At 56.4% G+C, this 20,462-nt stretch overlaps 1 protein-coding gene across 1 annotated transcript in view; it reads left to right on the forward strand.

Moving 5' to 3' along the window:
* The window catches only part of LOC115913994 (M1-specific T cell receptor alpha chain-like), a 134,339-nt gene that overhangs the window by 28,019 nt on the left and 85,858 nt on the right, over positions 1–20,462 (forward strand). Inside the window, exon 3 of the mRNA XM_030966327.1 lies at positions 17,308–17,318. Within this exon, the coding sequence (XP_030822187.1) occupies positions 17,308–17,318 (11 nt within the window). The remainder of the gene's footprint in view (positions 1–17,307; positions 17,319–20,462) is intronic.

Genomic DNA, 20,462 nt, shown 5'->3' on the forward strand with positions numbered 1-20,462 from the left:
GTGTCTGTGTCTCTGTGTGACTCTGAGTGTGTGTGTGTCTGTGTACGTGTCTATGTGTGTCTGTGTCTGTCTGTGTGTGTCTGTGTCTGTGCCCTAATGTGTTACTCCAGGAGTGAAATGCATTGATCACACTGCAGACGCTCTCCACTGCTCTGCCCTGAGCATCACAGAGCAGCATTTGCCCAGACTCAGAAGGAGCTTGAGTGAAGCTGAACAATGATGCAGCAGCGTGCAGGAGATTTGTCCAGGGAAGAGGCGCTGAAATGCAGTCCCTGCTTCCTGAGCCCTCCTTTTCCAGCTGCTCTAAACACAAACACAGACACATGGACACAGGGACACACAGACATGTCTCTCAAGGCCAGTGCACAGCTGCTCGCCCCTGAGCTGCATCACGTTGCTTTCGTGGACACAGAGAAAGGCTGAGGCTTTATGCCCACGTCCTGTATCCGTGTGTGTGGGTTTCTTTCCAGTGCCCTGAAGGACAATTCGGTAGTCCACACATGACAGCAAAGGGAGAATGATGTCAGGGAACAGATTATGGGAGCGAAGGAAACCCAGGCACTGTCAATCCTGAGCTCCACGGTCCCAGCCCGATCCCTGCCCCCCAGGCCGGCCCCGCCGCTGCCGACGTGCAGAGAGCCGAGCGCCGCCCCGCAGGCACCGCGCTCGCCTCCCCTCCGTTCCCTGCCAGGACTCGGCGAGAGCCCGAGCGGCAGCGGCGCAGGGCTGAGCCCCGGGGCGGAGCTGGCGGCGGCGCAGAGGAGGCGGCACGGCCGCAGCAGAGCCGGGGCTCAGGGGCACAGCGAGGCTCGGCCGGCGGAGCGGCGCCATGCGGCGGGCTCGGGGCGCGGGGCTGGCGGCGCTGGCCGCGCTGCTCATCGGTGCGCGGGTTTTGGCACCAAGCGGGCAGGGGATGGGGCTGGAGTATTCCCCAGGGAGACTGGCACGGATTTTTCCGTCTCCTCCACAACTACTCTCTTCCGATCTGTCTGCCGTCTCTCATCCCAGCATGTCATCATCTTTTGTGTTGATAAAGCCTGCCTTCATGTATCACTGCTTTCCCATGCACCTGTACCTTGCCCTATACATCCAGCATTTTTTTTTTGCCCTGAATACAGCATTCTGTTTTTCACTTAAACTCTTCATTTCTCCATCTATCTGTGCGTGTGCAGACCTGACTTCTGCCTAATCTCACATGCATGAATTTCGAATTCCTCATATTCCCTTCCAGTCTGCTTCTGCCTTGTGGCCACTGTTCCCGACTACGTCTGGCAAAAGAAACCTCAGAATCTCTCGGTTTTGACGATATTTGTTCTTTCTTCCTCCTTTCCCAGCAGTGGCTGCGGACACAGACCAAGTACAGCAGACGCCGTGGGCAGAGACCACCGAGGGCACCGGCCTGAACCTCACTTGCCAGCACCCCAAAACTGCTGCCGACTCTACCCACTGGTATCGCCAATTCCCACACCAAGCACCCCAGCGGATAGCAACGGCTGTCGTGGGCACAAAACCAGTGCTGGAGCCAGAGGGGAGTCTGACGGTGTCGGCAGATCGGCGTTGGAGCGCGCTGTGGCTCGCTGAGCCCCGGCGCGGGGACGCGGCCGTGTATTACTGCGCGCTGGGGCCACGGGCAGAGGAGCCGGGGCTGCGGCCGGGCACGAACCGCCGCGGGCGGGGCCGGCCGGGGCCAGCAGGGGGCGCTGCCGCTCCGCCCGCCGGGGCCGCCGAGCCCCGCTCGTCCCGCTCGACACCGCAAGTGGCTTTGAATGCAGATTTTTGCAGGAGTGAATGCACATTTTTGGAGGAGTGAATGCACATTTTTGCAGGAGCGACATGAGTCACAGGAGCACATGTGTGTTTGTATGTCCCTCCTCACAAGGGAACTTCTGCTCACAGCAGGGGACTCCCTCTGCTGCTCTGTCCACAAGCTCCACAAAGCAGCCAGGACCAGGAGATTCAGTGCAACTGAACAAATCAAACCTGGCAGAGATCTGGCCACAGCAGAGACACTGAAATGCAACCTGCTAGATCTTGAGCCATCTCTCTCCTGCACCTGCAAAGCTCAGTTTTCGTGCTGATTTCAGGCCCCAACAAGGATGTCTTCATAACAGTTTGGATTCTTGGCTTAATTTGGTCTGAGAGTATTTGGAGTGCAATCCCATAGCTGGAACTCTTGTCTCTGTTCCTCACCAGCACAAAACACAGCTCTTGTCCCAAGTGTTAGAGAGTACACAAGGACGGGGTTTGCCTTATGAGTTCCCTCTTGGAGGCAAGGGAGCATTACTGGCTCACTGTCAGCGTGGTATCCAGCAGAACCCCAGCTGCAGGACACTGCCCTTGTGTCCAAAAGGGTAAACAAGAGTACCTTACTGCCCTCCCACAGGCACCAGCTCCTTCCTACTGTAGCTTTCAAAGTGCTCACATTGGCTGGGCAGTCTGTCACAAACATCTGCACCTTGCACTGAAATCACTGGTCCTGTGGGTCGTCAGGGACCAGTGAGCCTGGGCACCTTCTGGGCTGTCCTAAATTGCCAAGCAATGTGTATTGTATTTGCCATCTGATAGAGGTGGGGCAGGTATCTTCTGTTCATTGGGCAGTTTTCTTTATCTCTTCCACAACCCATCCTCCCTCCAGGAGATCTCTTCTGTCCATGGCCAGTGAGGGTCCCTGCATGGCTGATCAAATTCCATCATCCCGCTGGGAGACGCTCCGCCCAGGGGGAGGAGCCAAGCATTCCTACCAGGATACAGTCTAAGATTCTGGGACAGCAGAACAGCCTTTCCACTGGATTTCCCAGAGGAACAGCAGCTGCCTCTTCCACTGGATCTTCAGAGGAAGACCATACCCTTTTACAGGATCTCTGCTCCAGCAGAATCACCCCTGACACTCCAGGAGGGCTGCAGCCACAATTCCAATGGGACTGCTGCCAACACCCTGACCCACAGGGTGTCAGGTTGGGTTCTGACTCTGTCAGTGTTGGTTTGGTTTACCGCATTGTTAATTTTATTTTTATTTTCTTCCCTAATGAAGAACTGTTATTCCTGCTCCCATAGCTTTGCTTTAGAGCCCCTTTAATTTCAAATTTATAACAATTTGGAGGGAGAGGGTTTACGTTTTCCATTTCAGGGGAGGCTCCTGCCTTCCTTAGCAGACACCTGGCTTTCCAAACCGAGACATGAGCATCACTGGGTCCTCAAAGAACAGTGGCTGCTTTGGCCAGGGGATGTTCACCACCAGGGTAGATTTCAGCTGAGGGTCTTTGATTTACAGGGCCACCCTCACCTTGCAGCCTTGCCTGATAAAAGATACATTGCTGCAGAATCAGATGCCCAGTAGTGAAGACCTCTCTCTCTATTTTAGTCAGAGTATGCACCAAAATGAGAAAGAGCAAAAGTTCAGGATTTACCAGGAGGCTGGAGAGGGAGAGAGGTGCTGCTCAGGAGCTGCTCTTTGGCACTTCTCTGCTCACCAGATCCACACACCAGAGTTTTGTCTCCTGTCTCTGTCCCCATTTCAATCCCTTTCCTTTTCACTGAGCCAACAGTGGCTGGAAAGCTCCAAGTCCTGCCCTTACACCTTGTACAGGTACAGAACTGTGCTGTGGATGGGGCTGCAGATTCCTCCTCCTCACCATGCCCTCAGTTTGCTTTCCCCCAGCCAGCACTAAGCCAACCCATTGGAACCAGGACTCCATCACCCTATTTTAGAAGTTTTTATGTTCACCATTAAAACACCTTTTCCCCACCAATCAGCTTCCTTCCATGCCTCCTGAGTTGTCATGTGTGGAGAAACACTGAACAACTGCTCTCAAAATATCACAGGCTAAACGAAGAGAAACCCAAAACTCTTTGAAAAGAACATGACACCTGTGTTCCCAGAGCCCTGAAGGCTCCGAGGACGGTCTGAGGAGCTGTTGTGCTTTCAGAAGCCTGCTCACCATCAAGGAGCACACAAAAGCAGACGCACTCTGCAGCAAGGCAGAGATGTTACCTCGCACAGTAAATGCTGTGAACACAGAAGGAAGCCCAAGGAAAAGTACAGGAAGCCACTGAGACTGTCCACTCTGCTGTGGAGACAAGAAAAGGCAAAATATGTAAGAGCCTCATTCCAGCCCTCCACATCACAGAGGTGTGACACATTCACTGCACTCTCTCTGCAGGGTGGTGCCTTTTCATTGTGCTACCAAGAGTGTTCTGCTGTGTGCTGAGAGTCTCATGAAGGAAAAGGATTCTTAAGCTGGGGAAAATGATCTTCACCATGGCTGTGCCAGCGTGTGTCCTGCTAATCCAGTCAGGTGGGTGTATTCGTGTCCTTCCTGCTGTCTCTCGTGGTCTTTAGTAAGTTATTTGGAGGTGTCTACCAACAACATCATGAGGTCAAGGAGAAATATAGAAGGGGGATGGATGTAGATATCTGAACTTTCCATTTCTTTGGAAAGACAGCAAAGATTGGGGCAGTTTTAAACACAGAGCAAGTGAGAGAAGGAAGCAAACTCTGCAGATACATTTGTGCCTGTGTTGCAGGTCTTGTTGGAGGTGATCCCCTGAAGGAATTCTTCTCTGAGGTGCTAGTCAAAGCTGGACAGCAAGTGGTTCTTCCTTGCCAGTCCAACACTAAGGAGAGTGACATCAATCTGAACTTCTTCTGGTACCGCCAGTTCCCGGGAGATACTCTGACATTTCTCCTGCAAGCACATAAAACCACAGGGGCTGGCAAGTACCGCAGTGGCCGATTCTCTATGGTGGTCTACAAAAATAACACAGCCCCCTTGGAAATAGCAGGAGTCTCTGTTCAGGACACTGCGATTTATTACTGCGCTCTGAGGCTCCACCTTGAGCTAAGGCAAATTTCCGTCCGTACAAAATCTGTGTCACCAACAGCACAGGAGGGGTGAGGCTCTCCATCCTCCAGCCTCAGCTGTGCTTTCATGCCTAAAATGATCCTCTCCTTCTTAGATCAGCCTTTCCAACTTCTCCCATCCCAACTCCTGCCTATTTTTCTCAAAGTCCTCATCTATGCAGAGGTATTCAGAGCAGGGACTCAGACAGGCAGGACCATGGGATTCTTTGCAGATGAGCTGAAACATGATTTTTCTTAATTCCTCATACAGAACATCCCACAAGAAAACAATCAACATATCTGAATATAACATCCAATTGCAGTGTCAATTCTTACCTGCACTTCCAGGGAGCTGACACTGCAGAATGCAGTGCTTCTGGGGCATCCTGTCCAAAGTGTTGACCAAGCTGTGGGCAGAGCCAGGGGATCCACATCTCTGCTTTGCTCCTGGCCAGCCCTAGCCCTTGACACAAGAGCCCAATGGACCACAGACCCTCATCTTGCTCCTCTTTGCAGAGCAGCCAAAGAAGACAAAAGCAGTTTTTACCTTAATGCCTTCAGCACTGGGCAGGGAAACCTTCTCTGTGCTGCACATGGTTAAATGATCAGATCCTCCCACACCCCAGCCACCATGAAATCTGCTACTTTGAAAAATACCAATGAAGAGAAAACCAACTAAAACTTTGAAATACCTTAAGCAACCAACAGCACTGCAGTCCATGAGGCAAGAGGTTCTGAATATTTAATACAGTGCCTTGAGATAATCAGATAATGAAAACTGATTGAAAACAAAAAAGAAGATGATTATCATGATGAGAGCTTTTTCTGGATTGGGCTCACTGTTTGGTAGAGTTGGAAACTCAAAGGCAAGTTGGTTTGGGCATCCCAGAGCCCAAGTAGAACTCAGCTTGGCCTATTCTATGAGGAGAACTCCTGGAGCCACTGTGGTCCTGTTGCTCATAAGAGGTTTTCCCACCAGGAAACCTTAACTGCAGTACACTGGGCATCACCATACTGCTGGGACCTGAGGGACACCTTCTTGTGTCCTGGCTAGAACAACAGAAAAAGACACCAAGCGTGCCCTGGAAATTTGACTGGTTTCTCTTTATCAACCCTGAGCTTTTAGGTTCACAAGTCAGGTGAATGCCAAAGGAGTAACAGGACTCTGACTGGCATAGCACGGGGTGAAGGTGGGTCAGGCAGAGGCAAGAAGGATACAGGCAGGAAAATGTGGAGAAAGTTGGGATTTGTGAATCCACAGCAGTCCTGATTTGCAGATTTTAATGTTTCAGGGATTATTTCCCACCCTAGGAAGGATGACAAGGAGGCTTTGCTCCTGAGAACTTAAGCAGGTCTGTACAGCCCCAAAATCTCCCTACCACCATGTCCCCCTGTTCCTCTCCTTTTTTCCCTAAGTGGAAGTCACAGCAGACACAGTCGGCTGTCACTAATCATCCACAGGACAGCAGCACAGCCCAGCAAGAAAAAGCGGCAAGATTTGGTTGCACGACGTAGGAAGAAGAATGATCCAGGACTTGTGGGGAGCTCTGCGGTGAGCAGGGAATCAGTGTAGGACAAGGGGGTAGGAGTGCAGAGAGTCGTTTCCACACTTTGCCCACAAAGAACCCCCAGCGGGGCCCGGGGCGGGTGTGTCGGGGCGGGCGGAGGCGCCGGCGCTGCCCCGGCGAGGCGGGGCCGGGCGGCAGCGGCCCGAGCGCGGCTCCGCTCGGCTCCTGCGCGGCTGCCGCGGGGACGGCGCCGGCAGCGATGTTGGCCGGGCCGGGGCCGGGGCTGCTGGCCTTGGCCTTGGCCTTGTGGCCGGCAGGTGAGAGCCGGGCGGGGAGGGCAGCGAGCCCGGCCGGGGCAACGAGGGACAGCGACAGCGACAGGCAGGGACAGGAGCAGGAACACGAACAGGGACGGGACAAGGGCACAGGCTGGGGAAAGGACAGGAGCAGAGGGAGGGCAGGGAACACGGGCAAAGGCTGGGGCACACCCAGGGACAGGGGCTGTGGGCCGGGGCTGGCGGTTGTGGCTGTGCCGGGCCGGGGACACCGGGACACCGGGACACCGGGACACCGGGACACCGGGACAGCGCCCTCGCTCCGCGGTCGCGCCCTGCCCGATCCCTGCGCTCTCCCTCCGCAGGGCTCTGGGCACAGCCGAGGCTGCAGGAGGCCGGTGGAGGGCAGCGAGCGCCCGGGGACTCCGTCACCCTCTCCTGCCGTGGATCCGGATTCATCTTTAGGAATTCTGACATTTATTGGTACCGCCAGTTCCCCGGAGGCATGCCAGAGTGGGTGTCTTTCATCCACTACTCGGGCCATGTAAAGAGGTACGGAGCAGCAGTGCAGGGTCGGGCCACAGTCTCACGGGACAATTCCCAGTCTCAGTCGTCTCTGGTTTTGCGGGCTCTGCAACCCAGCGACTCTGCCCGCTACTTCTGTGCCATTCATACAGAGACAGGAAACCCAGCTGAGCTGGAACACAAACCTCCCGGGGCCTGGCATGGGGTGTGTTAGATGGAGGGAAGGTCAGAGCCACCAGGAGCCTGGAGTTGATGGGTCTCAGGTCTGTTACCAAGGAGATCAAAGGCAGGTGTTCCTGGCTTTAACTGCACACTGCCAAGATTCCAGTTTATTGCCAAATTAAAACAGAGTAGAATTGTGAGTGACAACAACATCAAAAAGCATTAAAACACCTTGGCCCTGCTGAAGCTTTGCTTCATCCCAGGTTTGCCTTCAATCCTGCATACCTGATTTCTCTCCCTTTTCTGTCCAAAAGGCAGAAGACCAGTGGGAAAGGGGTCAATTCCTACACTTCTCATATGGCTCCTTCAGAATCAACCTGCTCTAGCCTGGCTTCTCCACAGGCTCCACTTCCCTCAGGCCACAACCAAACAGTTTGTGAGTTTCTCCAAGCATGGAGACTCCACAAGGGGCCTGGACAACCTGCACTGGTGCTTGGTTATGCTCACACTGTGAGGCTGCACTGTGGTGCCATATACCATAACTCCAAAAAGCCACTTTCCTCCTTCGTTCTCTGAGTCTTATTTCTGAAAATGATGTATTACTGTATGGAATAATCCTTTGTTAATTTGGCAACACCTGTCCTGGCTATTTCTCTTCTCAGCATTTTGTCCACGGCAAGCCTACTCACTGTTGGGACAGTATGCAAATCAGAGAAGGTCACGATGTTCTGTCAGCACTAATTGAGCAACAGTTAAAACATCCCCCTGCCTGTGCCATCAGCAGTACTACAAAAAAAAAACTTTATCCCACTGAAAATTAGTACAGCTTTTTGAGTTGCCTCAGGTTCCACTTCTCCAGCCTGCCGAGGTCCCTCTGGGTGGCAGCACAACCCTGCTGTGTAGCCCCTCATACTACTCTTGTTTCATTAATGAATTTGCTGGGGTTCATATTTATTTTCATCTTCCTAAAGATGGCTAAAGATGTTAAAATAGACCCAACACTGACCCTGGGGTGCCTTGCTAGACACTGATTTCCAACTAGACCTCATGCCACTGATCACAACTGTTAGGGATCCTCTGTCTGTCCACTGTTCTGTCCAGATCACCATCTACTCATTCAGCTGAGACTTTATCAGCTTCTCGTAGGAGGACCCAAGTTGGAAGGACAGTGTTGAAAGCCTTCCTGAAGGCAAGGTAAACAATGCACACTGCTCTCCCCTCATCTACAAAGCCAATCATTTCAGCATAGAAGTTCATTATCAACTCTGTCAAGTGTGAGTTCTCCTTGGTGAGTCCTGCAAACATTCTTGTGCTTCATGTGCCTGGAAATTATTCCCAGGATTAGGTGCTCCATCAGCATCTCAGGGCTTGAGGGAAGATCCCTGGGTCCTCTTTCTTGTCCTTCTTGCAGATAGTGACATTTGCTTTCCTCCAGCAGTCCTCGGGTACCTCCCCAAAACAACATTATCATTCAAAAGTCATTGAGAGCCTCCTTTCTCCAGACTATTCCCCTTCATTCCTGAAGAACATCCCTGATCTAGGACGTTCTACCCCAGGGGGCGCTGATCTCTCTAAAGCTAGAAGGTATTGCATGAATCTCTCAGAATAGAGAACTATTTTATTAACACCCCGGGAAAGGTTATGGGAAGTTAGGAAATATTATATTTGGGGTGATGCTGGAAACCCCAAAATATCACAGCCTCGGGGGGACTCTACTCAGGACAGACAAGATGCACAGATCCCCACCCTGATGATATTCTGTACTCTTGCAGTATTTAGAACTTTGGCAGGGTTTTCTTAGAAGGACTGAGGCGTCAACACCTTTGAAAGAGCTCCCAGAGCAAGAAACCAGGAGAGCGATGGAAGCGCGCTGATAGCCCCGGGATATCAGCCTTCATCTCCCGGGGCGCCTCTGCTGCTCTGCCTACGCAGCTGCCAGCGTCCCTCGCCGAGCCCCCGTTCTCCTGAGTCCTCCCCTCCCCGTGGGACAGCCGGGCCCCGGGGCGGGTGTGTCGGGGCGGGCAGAGGCGCCGGCGCTGCCCCGGCGAGGCGGGGCCGGGCGGCAGCGGCCCGAGCGCGGCTCCGCTCGGCTCCTGCGCGGGGACGGCGCCGGCAGCGATGTTGGCCGGGCCGGGGCCGGGGCTGCTGGCCTTGGCCTTGGCCCTGTGGCCGGCAGGTGAGAGCCGGGCGGGGAGGGCAGCGAGCCCGGCCGGGGCAACGAGGGACAGCGACAGCGACAGGCAGGGACAGGAGCAGGAACACGAACAGGGACATGACAAGGGCAGAGAGTGGGGAAAGGACAGGAGCAGAGGGAGGGCAGGGAACACGGGCAAAGGCCGGGGCACACCCAGGGACAGGGGCTGGGGGCCGGGGCTGGCGGTTGTGGCTGTGCCGAGCCGGGGACACCGGGACACCGGGACACCGGGACAGCGCCCTCGCTCCGCGGTCGCGCCCTGCCCGATCCCTGCGCTCTCCCTCCGCAGGGCTCTGGGCACAGCCGAGGCTGCAGGAGGCCGGCGGAGGGCAGCGAGCGCCCGGGGACTCCGTCACCCTCTCCTGCCGTGGATCCGGCTTCACCTTCGAGGATGATTATATTTGGTGGTACCGTCAGGCACCCGGAGGCAGCCCAGAGTGGGTGTCCTTTATCAGCTCCCCCAGGGGCACTAGAGTGGACTACGGGACAGCAGTGCAGGGGCGGGCCAAGATTTCCCGGGACAATTCCCGATCCGAGGCTTATCTCTCTTTGCGGTCCTTGCAAGCTCAGGACTCTGCCCGGTATTTCTGTGCCATCCCACGGAGGCAGGAAATGCAGATGAGCTTTAACACAAACCTCCCGGGGCCCGGCAGAGGCTGCCTTAGGTGCTGGGAAGGTGAGAGTTGCCAGGGGCTGGAGCCAATGGGTCTCAAGACTGTTTCCAAGAAGTCAGGTGCCATCGCTGTGCACCACAGGTATTCCTGACCTTTACTGCACGCTGCAGGGCTTCTGATTTATTGCCAATTTAGAATAGAACTGTGAGCAATTACAAATGGCCTTGCTCCTACTTTATCCCTGTTTGCTGCCAAACTCATCCTCAAGGCTGAATTCCTGAATTCTCTGCCTGTTCTCTCAAAAAAGAAAGAGACAACAGGAAATCAGGTTTGGGATCATTTCTCTCATCTGTCTCTCTCATCTTTTTCTCATCTTTCTCTCATCTTTCTCTCACAGAATGATTCCTTTGGAAGACAAAGGCCGTCACTCCAAATGTCCCCTTTCCGCCTGTCCATGAGCTTTATTTCTGAGAATCAAGTATAACAGAATGGAATACTCCTTTGCTCAGTTGGCAAAAGTGGTGCTGCTGTGTCCCATCGCAGCTTACTGCCCAACCCCAGCCACTCACTGTCGAGACAGTGGGAGAAACAAAAACAGCCTCTGAGTAAGAGGTTTAAGAGCTTCGTGTCTACCCCGCTCTTTGCTCACTAAGAGAAAATAAAGCCTCACACGGTGCTGTCTCTCATCCCTTCGTGCACCGCCCCGTGTCCCGCCCGGCGGGCGCGGCGCCCCGGGGCCCGGGGCGGGTGTGTCGGGGCGGGCAGAGGCGCCGGCGCTGCCCCGGCGAGGCGGGGCCGGGCGGCAGCGGCCCGAGCGCGGCTCCGCTCGGCTCCTGCGCGGCTGCCGCGGCGCCGGCAGCGATGTTGGCCGGGCCGGGGCCGGGGCTGCTGGCCTTGGCCTTGGCCTTGTGGCCGGCAGGTGAGAGCCGGGCGGGGAGGGCAGCGAGCCCGGCCGGGGCAACGAGGGACAGCGACAGCGACAGGCAGGGACAGGAGCAGGAACACGAACAGGGACGGGACAAGGGCACAGGCTGGGGAAAGGACAGGAGCAGAGGGAGGGCAGGGAACACGGGCAAAGGCCGGGGCACACCCAGGGACAGGGGCTGGGGGCCGGGGCTGGCGGCTGTGGCTGTGCCGAGCCGGGGACACCGGGACACCGGGACAGCGCCCTCGCTCCGCGGTCGCGCCCTGCCCGATCCCTGCGCTCTCCCTCCGCAGGGCTCTGGGCACAGCCGAGGCTGCAGGAGGCCGGCGGAGGGCAGCGAGCGCCCGGGGACTCCGTCACCCTCTCCTGCCGTGGATCCGGATTAACCTTTGATCTTTATCATATTTGGTGGTACCGTCAGTCACCCGGAGGCAGCCCAGAGTGGGTGTCCTTTATCAGCTCCCCCAACGGCAGTTTAAAGAACTACGGGACAGCAGTGCAGGGGCGGGCCAAGATTTCCCGGGACAATTCCCGATCCGATGCTTATCTCTCTTTGCGGTCCTTGCAAGCTCAGGACTCTGCCCGGTATTTCTGTGCCATCCCACGGGGACAGGAAATGCAGATGAGCTTTAACACAAACCTCCCGGGGCCCGGCAGAGGCGGCCTTAGGTGCTGGGAAGGTGAGAGTTGCCAGGGGCTGGAGCCAATGGGTCTCAAGGCTGTTTCCAAGAAGTTAGGTGCCATCGCTGTGCACCACAGGTATTCCTGACCTTTACTGCACGCTGCAGGGCTTCTGATTTATTGCCAATTTTATTTATAGTAGAACTGTGAGCAATTACAAATGGCCTTGCTCCTACTTTATCCCTGTTTGCTGCCAAACTCATCCTCAAGGCTGAATTCCTGAATTCTCTGCCTGTTCTCTCAAAAAAGAAAGAGACAACAGGAAATCAGGTGGGGGATAATTTCTTAACAATTAATCACTGGTCTTCATCTTTACTGCTTCTTGTTCCCTTCCTCCCTCATTCTGCAGTCAATGGCTCCAGCATGGGTCCTTCCCAAGAGCAGCTGTCCTTCAGAATCAACCCTGTCCAGCCTTGGTTCTCCACAGGCTCCACTTCCCAGGTGTCATGGCCAAACAATTTGCGAATATCTCCAAGTACGGAGACTCCAGGAGATGCCTGAGTAGCCTGTGCCAGTGTTTGGGCACCCTCACACTGTGAAAAAGCATTTCTCTCTGATGTTCAGAGAGAACCTCTTGTGATTTTCTGTTTGTGCTCATTGATCATTGTCCTGCCAATGGGCATAAGCTGAAAACAGCCTGGCCATGTCCTCGTGTTTCTGTTCACTTATGACAACCCAAACCAGCTTCTGCATCTCCATGGTAAACAGGGCCAGCTCTGACAGCCTTTTAAACTTGGAGAGATGTTCCACTTCAACAGATGAAAACCAAAAATAGCTGATTCCACAGTACAGGAGAAATTAAGAATTTATGCGCTACTTCTCTATCAATAGGCAGGTTTTTAGCCATTTCTAGGAAAAATGGTCTTTCTCTCCGAGAATGATTCCTTAGGAAGACAAAGGCCATCACTCCAAATGTCCCCTTTCCTCCTTCCCATGAGCTTGATTTCTAAGAACAACGTATTACAGTGTGGGACAGTCCTTTGCTCAGCTGGCAATATTGGTGCTGCTGTGTCCCATCGCAGCTTACTGCCCAACCCCAGCCACTCACTGTCGAGACAGTGGGAGAAACAAAAACAGCCTCTGAGTAAGAGGTTTAAGAGCCTCGTGTCTACCCCGCTCTTTGCTCACAAAGAGAAAATAAAGTCTCACACGGTGCTGTCGCTCGTCCCTTCGTGCACCGCCCGGCGGGGCCGCGGCCCCGGGCCCCGGGGCGGGTGTGTCGGGGCGGGCAGAGGCGCCGGCGCTGCCCCGGCGAGGCGGGGCCGGGCGGCAGCGGCCCGAGCGCGGCTCCGCTCGGCTCCTGCGCGGCTGCCGCGGGGACGGCGCCGGCAGCGATGTTGGCCGGGCCGGGGCCGGGGCTGCTGGCCTTGGCCTTGGCCTTGTGGCCGGCAGGTGAGAGCCGGGCGGGGAGGGCAGCGAGCCCGGCCGGGGCAACGAGGGACAGCGACAGCGACAGGCAGGGACAGGAGCAGGAACACGAACAGGGACGGGAACAAGGGCAGAGAGTGGGGAAAGGACAGGAGCAGAGGGAGGGCAGGGAACACGGGCAAAGGCCGGGGCACACCCAGGGACAGGGGCTGTGGGCCGGGGCTGGCGGCTGTGGCTGTGCCGAGCCGGGGGCACCGGGACACCGGGACACCGGGACAGCGCCCTCGCTCCGCGGTCGCGCCCTGCCCGATCCCTGCGCTCTCCCTCCGCAGGGCTCTGGGCACAGCCGAGGCTGCAGGAGGCCGGCGGAGGGCAGCGAGCGCCCGGGGACTCCGTCACCCTCTCCTGCCGTGGATCCGGATTAACCTTTGATCGTTATCATATTTTCTGGTACCGTCAGTCACACGGAGGTAGCCCAGAGTGGGTGTCCTTTATCAGCTCCCCCAACGGCAGTTTAAAGAACTACGGGACAGCAGTGAAGGGTCGGGCCAAGATTTCCCGGGACAATTCCCGATCCGATGCTTATCTCTCTTTGCGGTCCTTGCAAGCTCAGGACTCTGCCCGGTATTTCTGTGCCATCCCACGGAGGCAGGAAATGCAGATGAGCTTTAACACAAACCTCCCGGGGCCCGGCAGAGGCGGCCTTAGATGCTGGGAAGGTGAGAGTTGCCAGGGGCTGGAGCCAATGGGTCTCAAGACTGTTTCCAAGAAGTCAGGTGCCATTGCTGTGCACCACAGGTATTCCTGACCTTTACTGCACGCTGCAGGGCTTCTGATTTATTGCCAATTTAGAATAGAACTGTGAGCAATTACAAATGGCCTTGCTCCTACTTTATCCCTGTTTGCTGCCAAACTCATCCTCAAGGCTGAATTCCTGAATTCTCTGCCTGTTCTCTCAAAAAAGAAAGAGACAACAGGAAATCAGGTTTGGGATCATTTCTCTCATCTGTCTCTCTCATCTTTTTCTCATCTTTCTCTCATCTTTCTCTCACAGAATGATTCCTTTGGAAGACAAAGGCCGTCACTCCAAATGTCCCCTTTCCGCCTGTCCATGAGCTTTATTTCTGAGAACCAAGTATAACAGAATGGAATACTCCTTTGCTCAGTTGGCAAAAGTGGTGCTGCTGTGTCCCATCGCAGCTTACTGCCCAACCCCAGCCACTCACTGTGGAGACAGTGGGAGAAAGAAAAACAACCTCTGAGTAAGAGGTTTAAGAGCTTCGTGTCTACCCCGCTCTTTGCTCACTAAGAGAAAATAAAGCCTCACACGGTGCTGTCTCTCATCCCTTCGTGCACCGCCCCGTGTCCCGCCCGGCGGGGCCGCGGCCCCGGGCCCCGGGGCGGGTGTGTCGGGGCGGGCAGAGGCGCCGGCGCTGCCCCGGCGAGGCGGGGCCGGGCGGCAGCGGCCCGAGCGCGGCTCCTGCGCGGCTGCCGCGGGGACGGCGCCGGCAGCGATGTTGGCCGGGCCGGGGCCGGGGCTGCTGGCCTTGGCCTTGGCCTTGTGGCCGGCAGGTGAGAACCGGGCGGGGCAACGAGGGACAGCGACAGCGACACGGACAATACCACGAAGAGGGACGGGAACAAGGGCACAGGCTGGGGAAAGGACAGGAGCAGAGGGAGGGCAGGGAACACGGGCAAAGGCCGGGGCACACCCAGGGACAGGGGCTGGGGGCCGAGGCTGGCGGCTGTGGCTGTGCCGGGCCGGGGACACCGGGACAGCGCCCTCGCTCCGCGGTCGCGCCCTGCCCGATCCCTGCGCTCTCCCTCCGCAGGGCTCTGGGCACAGCCGAGGCTGCAGGAGGCCGGCGGAGGGCAGCGAGCGCCCGGGGACTCCGTCACCCTCTCCTGCCGTGGATCCGGATTCACCTTCGAAGATCATTACATTCGATGGTACCGCCACTCACCCGGAGGAAGCCTCGCGTGGGTGTCCTTTATTAGTTTTGATCCGACAGTTGTTTATTTTGACCAGTCAGTGCAGGGGCGGGCCAAGATTTCCCGGGACAATTCCCAGTCCGAGGCTTATCTCTCCCTGCTGGCCCTGCAGCCCCGCGACTCTGCCCGGTACTTCTGCGCTGTTCACACGGGGACAGGAAACCCAGCTGGGCTTTAACACAAACCAGCTCGGGTCTGGCTCAGCACCCGAAATTTGGAGATGGTGAATTCCAAAGTGGCTCAGGGCTGTTCCTAAGAAATCAGCTGCCATCCCCCCACAGCACCATCGATCCTGGACTTTCATCAAGAGCTCCTTTCCCAGCACTGAGGCTTTCCTTCTCCTGAGTCCCAATTGCAACGTTCTGCTCTGCAGAGGAGGTTCAAGGTTTTTCTGTCATGCAGTCAGCCTGGTGACTGCCTGGCTCCAGTCTCACTCAGCGTTCCTTGGTCCAATTCTTAAGTGGAACATGCAAAGCACCTGCAGAGTCCTGGATTGTCTTTGCTGCAGGGCAGGGGTCCGGGAGGGCTTAGAGAGGAAGAGGCAGCTGGAGAAATGTCACCACTGGGGAGCCAGTAGGGTGCAGGGCCAGAGTGCAGGGAGGAGGGTGAGGAGCAATTTGGATAAGGGATGCCCTGGCCAAGCCGAGCTGAGATCCTGGGGTGTCCCATGTGGGAGCAGCAGCCCAGCAGAGTCAGGACCAGGGGAAGGACAAGCTGACAGCCCCCCTGGTCACCTCCATAGTCCCAGCCTGCGAGACTCTCTGAGAGAAAGGGCAGGGCTGGCCACTCAGAACCATGTCACCTTTAGCCCAACACAGCATTTCCTGCCCAACACATGGTCTGTTACTGCACCACACAGTGAGAGACACCCAGGAGGGCACCAAGAGCTTCAAGTTGTGCTCCTGGTGCCCCACCTCTCCCCCTCAGTGTTGTCATAGGCAGAGGGAGGGACCAGCAGGGCCTGGGCCTGAGAGCAGTGACAGGGGCCCAGGCAGGGCAGGTGTGGGCAGAGCTGTTGTGCAGGCACAGAGAAGCTGCAGAGAGGCCACTGAGAGCGGGCCTGGCCATGTGGAGTGCCCTGTGTGTGGGCCTCTTGCCCATTGTAGGTAAGTGCAGGCAAGGGCTGCTGGCCCCAGGAGCTTAGCGTGGCCCTGGGCTCTGCAGGGCTCTGGGGAGCTGTGCTGAGCGCTTGCAGCCGGAGCTGAGCCCCGGCTCCAGCTGCCCAGCCGTGCCTGTGGAGCACGGGGAGAGCAGCCCTGATCCTCTTGTGCCTCTGAGCTCGGCACCTCCATGCCAGCTGCCTCCTCTGCAGCCTGGGCACACGCAGGGCACCTCCCTGCTGCACTCAGATCTCGGGGCCCAGCGCTTTGCCCTGGCACTGGACACTGCTCCTGGGGCACTGCGGCCCCTCTGGCACAGACCAGCTGGGCCATGGCAGCACAGGGCACAAGCCCCACTGCCTGGGACAGCCCTTTGTCTTTGCTCTGCTCACCCAGAGCAGGTTCAGGGACAGGACAGTGGGTGCCTCACAATCCTGTCTTGGCAAGGACAAAGGAATTTATTGCCCCATGATGTAAATCCTTCCTGCTTCTTTGGGGAAAATCAGAAAAAGCTTCCTGTCAGACTCGGAAAAGGATGGAGGAAAATGTGGTGTCTCCTTCCTTGTGAGCCTTGCTAGCTGCCACCAGCTCTCCCCATCTGTGTTAGCTGGCTTCAAAGAGGAGGATTTTGTCCCAGCACTGGTCCCGTACCACCAGCATTGCTCTGACCTCTGCTGAATCTTGGAGTTACTGTGGCTCATTCCTGCTCTCTGCAGTAGTCACTTGCCAGGTGACCTTGGAGCAGAACCCCCGGGAAGTGACCGTGCGAGAGGGAGATGAATTTATCTTCCACTGCAGCTTGGAGAGGGGTGCTTTGGGAAGCTACCACATGTACTGGTACCGCCAGGGCCCAGGGGACTCTCGCAAATTTATCTACAGGGAGGGTGATATCTATGGAGAAGGTTTCCAAGAACACTTTGTGGGATCAGTGCAGCACTTCAGTTTCACGCTGCAGATCCTGGCAGCCACCCCAGGTGATGCAGCAATGTGTTACTGTGGAGCACAGATCACCTTGGAGCAGCTCTGCAGCTGAGTGAACCAAAAACCAGCAGATGGGGAAGACAGATCTCTCAGCATTTCTTTCTGGCAGCTGCTCCCCAGGGCTCTTGTCAGGCAATGGCAGGTGCAGGACATGTCCCTCTGGCTGGGTGGCACTGAAAGGCACTGGAGGGAAAGGCTGCTAGAAGGGCTGGGACCATTGATGGTGCAGGAGGATCTGTCCTGGGAACTGCAGAGGCTCCAGTTTGGGCAAGTGCAGGTTTAGTGCACGTTACTAGGGCTCCTGTCCAGCACAGCCTCATTTCTCCTCTGTACCTCTCCTTGTATCTCAGCCCTTTTTCCTTATTACTTGTCTGGAGTAGAGACACTCCAGCCTTCATTAAGTGGACACCTCTAAGAGGCATTGTGCACACACAGTTTTATTTTGATGACAAATAAAGTCTTTAGCCAGAGTAGTACCTGGGAGCACTACTAGATCATCCTTGAGACAGTGTCTTTCTCCAACATCTGACAGAAGCGACCTCCAGAGGCTGAGAATTTCTGTCCTCTTCTCACTCCCTTTCTCAGTGCCCACAGCCCTGCACAATATCATCATGGGCAGCTCATACGGGAACATCCACAGGGTTAGGTCCCACAGACACAGGAACAGGGTGAAGGGAAATGTGGTGTCTCCTTCCTTGTGTGCCTTGCTAGCTGCTGCCAGCTCTGCCCATTTCTGTTAGCTGGCTTCCAAGAGGAGGATTTTGTCCTCCCACAGATCCAGTGCCAGTCCAAAGTCCCACCAGCATTGCCCTGACCTCTGCTGGATCTTGGAGTGACTGTGGCTTGTTCTTGCTCTCTGCAGCAGTCACTGGCCAGGTGGTTTTGGAGCAGCTCCCCAGGGAAATGACCGTGCGAGAGGGAGATCAAGTCACCTTTATGTGCAGCATGGAGGCAGATGATATGAGTGACTCCAACATGTACTGGTACTGTCAGGGCCCACGGGGCTCTCTGGAATGGATTTACGAGGACAATGAAGATACCTCTGGAGGTTTCCAAGATTACTCTAAGGGAATTTTGTACAGTGTCAGGACTACACTGCAGATCCTGGCAGCAACCCCAGGCGATGCAGCAATGTATTACTGTGGAGCAAAGACCACCTTGGAGCAGCTCTGCAGCAGAGTGAACCAAAAACCAGCAGATGGGGAAGACAGATCTCCCAGCATTTCTTTCTGGCAGCTGCTCCCCAGGGCTCTTGTCAGGCAAGGGCAGGTGCAGGACATGTCCCTCTGGCTGGGTGGCACTGAAAGGCACTGGAGGGAGGGCTGCTAGAAGGGCTGGGGCCATTGATGGTGCAGGAGGATCTGTCCTGGGAACTGCAGAGGCTGCAGTTTGGGAAGTGCAGATTTAGTGCACCTTGCCTGGGCTCCTGTCCAGCACGGCCTCATTTCTCCTCTGTGCCTTGCCTTGGCTCCCAGCCCTTTTTCCTCAGGGACAGTCAGCATGGCTTTGGGAAGTGGGGATTTGGCTTAGCCACACTGACAGCTTTCTACACTGAGACAAATGATCTTGCTGGGTGAGGAGAGAGTGGATGTTGTACATTCTTCATCCAGTTGAGCTCCCAGTGCTGACCTCCATGCAATCCTGGACAAATCCTTTCATTAAGGCCTAGAGAAGGGCTCACTTATATGGATTGTGCAAGGGTACATATTCCTCCTCCTGGCCTCTCCTTCTGGGCTGTGGGAAATGAAATTCCTGTAGGCTGATCTACCGGCTGATACCTGAGGTGAATAAAGCATTCAGGACCTCAGCTCTGTCCCATATCCTGTGTCACCTGGTCCCCATCCCATTCAGCACTGGGCCCACGTTTCCCCAGCCTCGTTTGTCCGTGCAGCCTCCTGGCATGTTGTCCTGACTCCTTGCTCATGGGGAGGAATCCTCTTCAGCTCAGCACTGCTGGGACTGGGGACCAGTGTGTCCCCTGCTGGGCTCCCAAGCCTGGGAAGGACATGGACAGAGGGGAACAAATGCAATGAAGGGCCATGAACACAAGGGAGGCAACAGCTGACATATAAGGAGAGCCTGGGCGAATTTCAGGGCGCGTTGCTCACGGGTCCCTTTGGCAGAAGGCGCTGTCCAAGCGCGCAGCGCTGCTTTGCGTGCGCGCCCCGGGCGCGCCCGCGCTGCCTGTCCCGCCCGCCGGCGGGGCCGCGGCCCCGGGCCCGGGGCGGGTGTGTCGGGGCGGGCAGAGGCGCCGGCGCTGCCCCGGCGAGGCGGGGCCGGGCGGCAGCGGCCCGAGCGCGGCTCCGCTCGGCTCCTGCGCGGCTGCCGCGGGGACGGCGCCGGCAGCGATGTTGGCCGGGCCGGGGCTGGGGCTCCTGGCCTTGGCCTTGGCCTTGTGGCCGGCAGGTGAGAGCCGGGCGGGGAGGGCAGCGAGCCCGGCCGGGGGGAACGAGGGACAGCGACAGCGACAGGCAGGGACAGGGACATCGGCAAGGATGAGCAGGGACATGGGCAGATGCAGATGGGGACATGAGGTTTTGTCACCGTGCGGGTTTTGTCACCGTGCTGCGGCCGGGGCACCGGGACAGCGCCCTCGCTCCGCAGTCGCGCCCTGCCCGATCCCTGCGCTCTCCCTCCGCAGGGCTCTGGGCACAGCCGAGGCTGCAGGAGGCCGGCGGAGGGCAGCGAGCGCCCGGGGACTCCGTCACCCTCTCCTGCCACGGCTCCGGCTTCACCTTCGAGAATCATTATGTTCGGTGGTACCGTCAGGCACCCAGAGGCAGATTCGAATGGGTGTCCTGGATAAGCCATTACTCATCACAAATTCAGTTTGGGTCAGCAGTTGAAGGTCGAGCCACAGCCTCCAGGGACAATTCCCTGTCTGTGGCATCTCTCAGCCTGCATCTCCTCCATGTCGGGGATACCGCCTGCTACTTCTGTGCTGTTCGCACAGAGACACAACTCCAGCTGAGGTTGAACACAAACCACCTGTCAGCATCCCAGCTCTCTGCCTTGGAGCTGGAAGGGCCCTGTGTTGCCCAGATGTTCAGGGTTGCTGTAGACACAGCACAGAGTTTTTTTTGTTTGATTCTAACAGGGACATCCTACCTTTTGCTCTCCCCAAATGAGCTCTAACCTTTGTGTTTATCTTCTTGGCATGTGTCATGCCAACTCACTTCTCATTCCCCCTAACTGCTTCAGCTTTGAAGCAATTTTCCTGTTTCCCTTGGTTTCCAGTATTACAGTCCAAATGGCCGGGTGTGTGAATAGTCCTGCTGTGGTTTTGGGCACAGCTCA

This window comes from Camarhynchus parvulus, chromosome 27 (genome assembly GCF_901933205.1).
Source record: "Camarhynchus parvulus chromosome 27, STF_HiC, whole genome shotgun sequence".
NCBI lineage: Eukaryota > Metazoa > Chordata > Aves > Passeriformes > Thraupidae > Camarhynchus > Camarhynchus parvulus.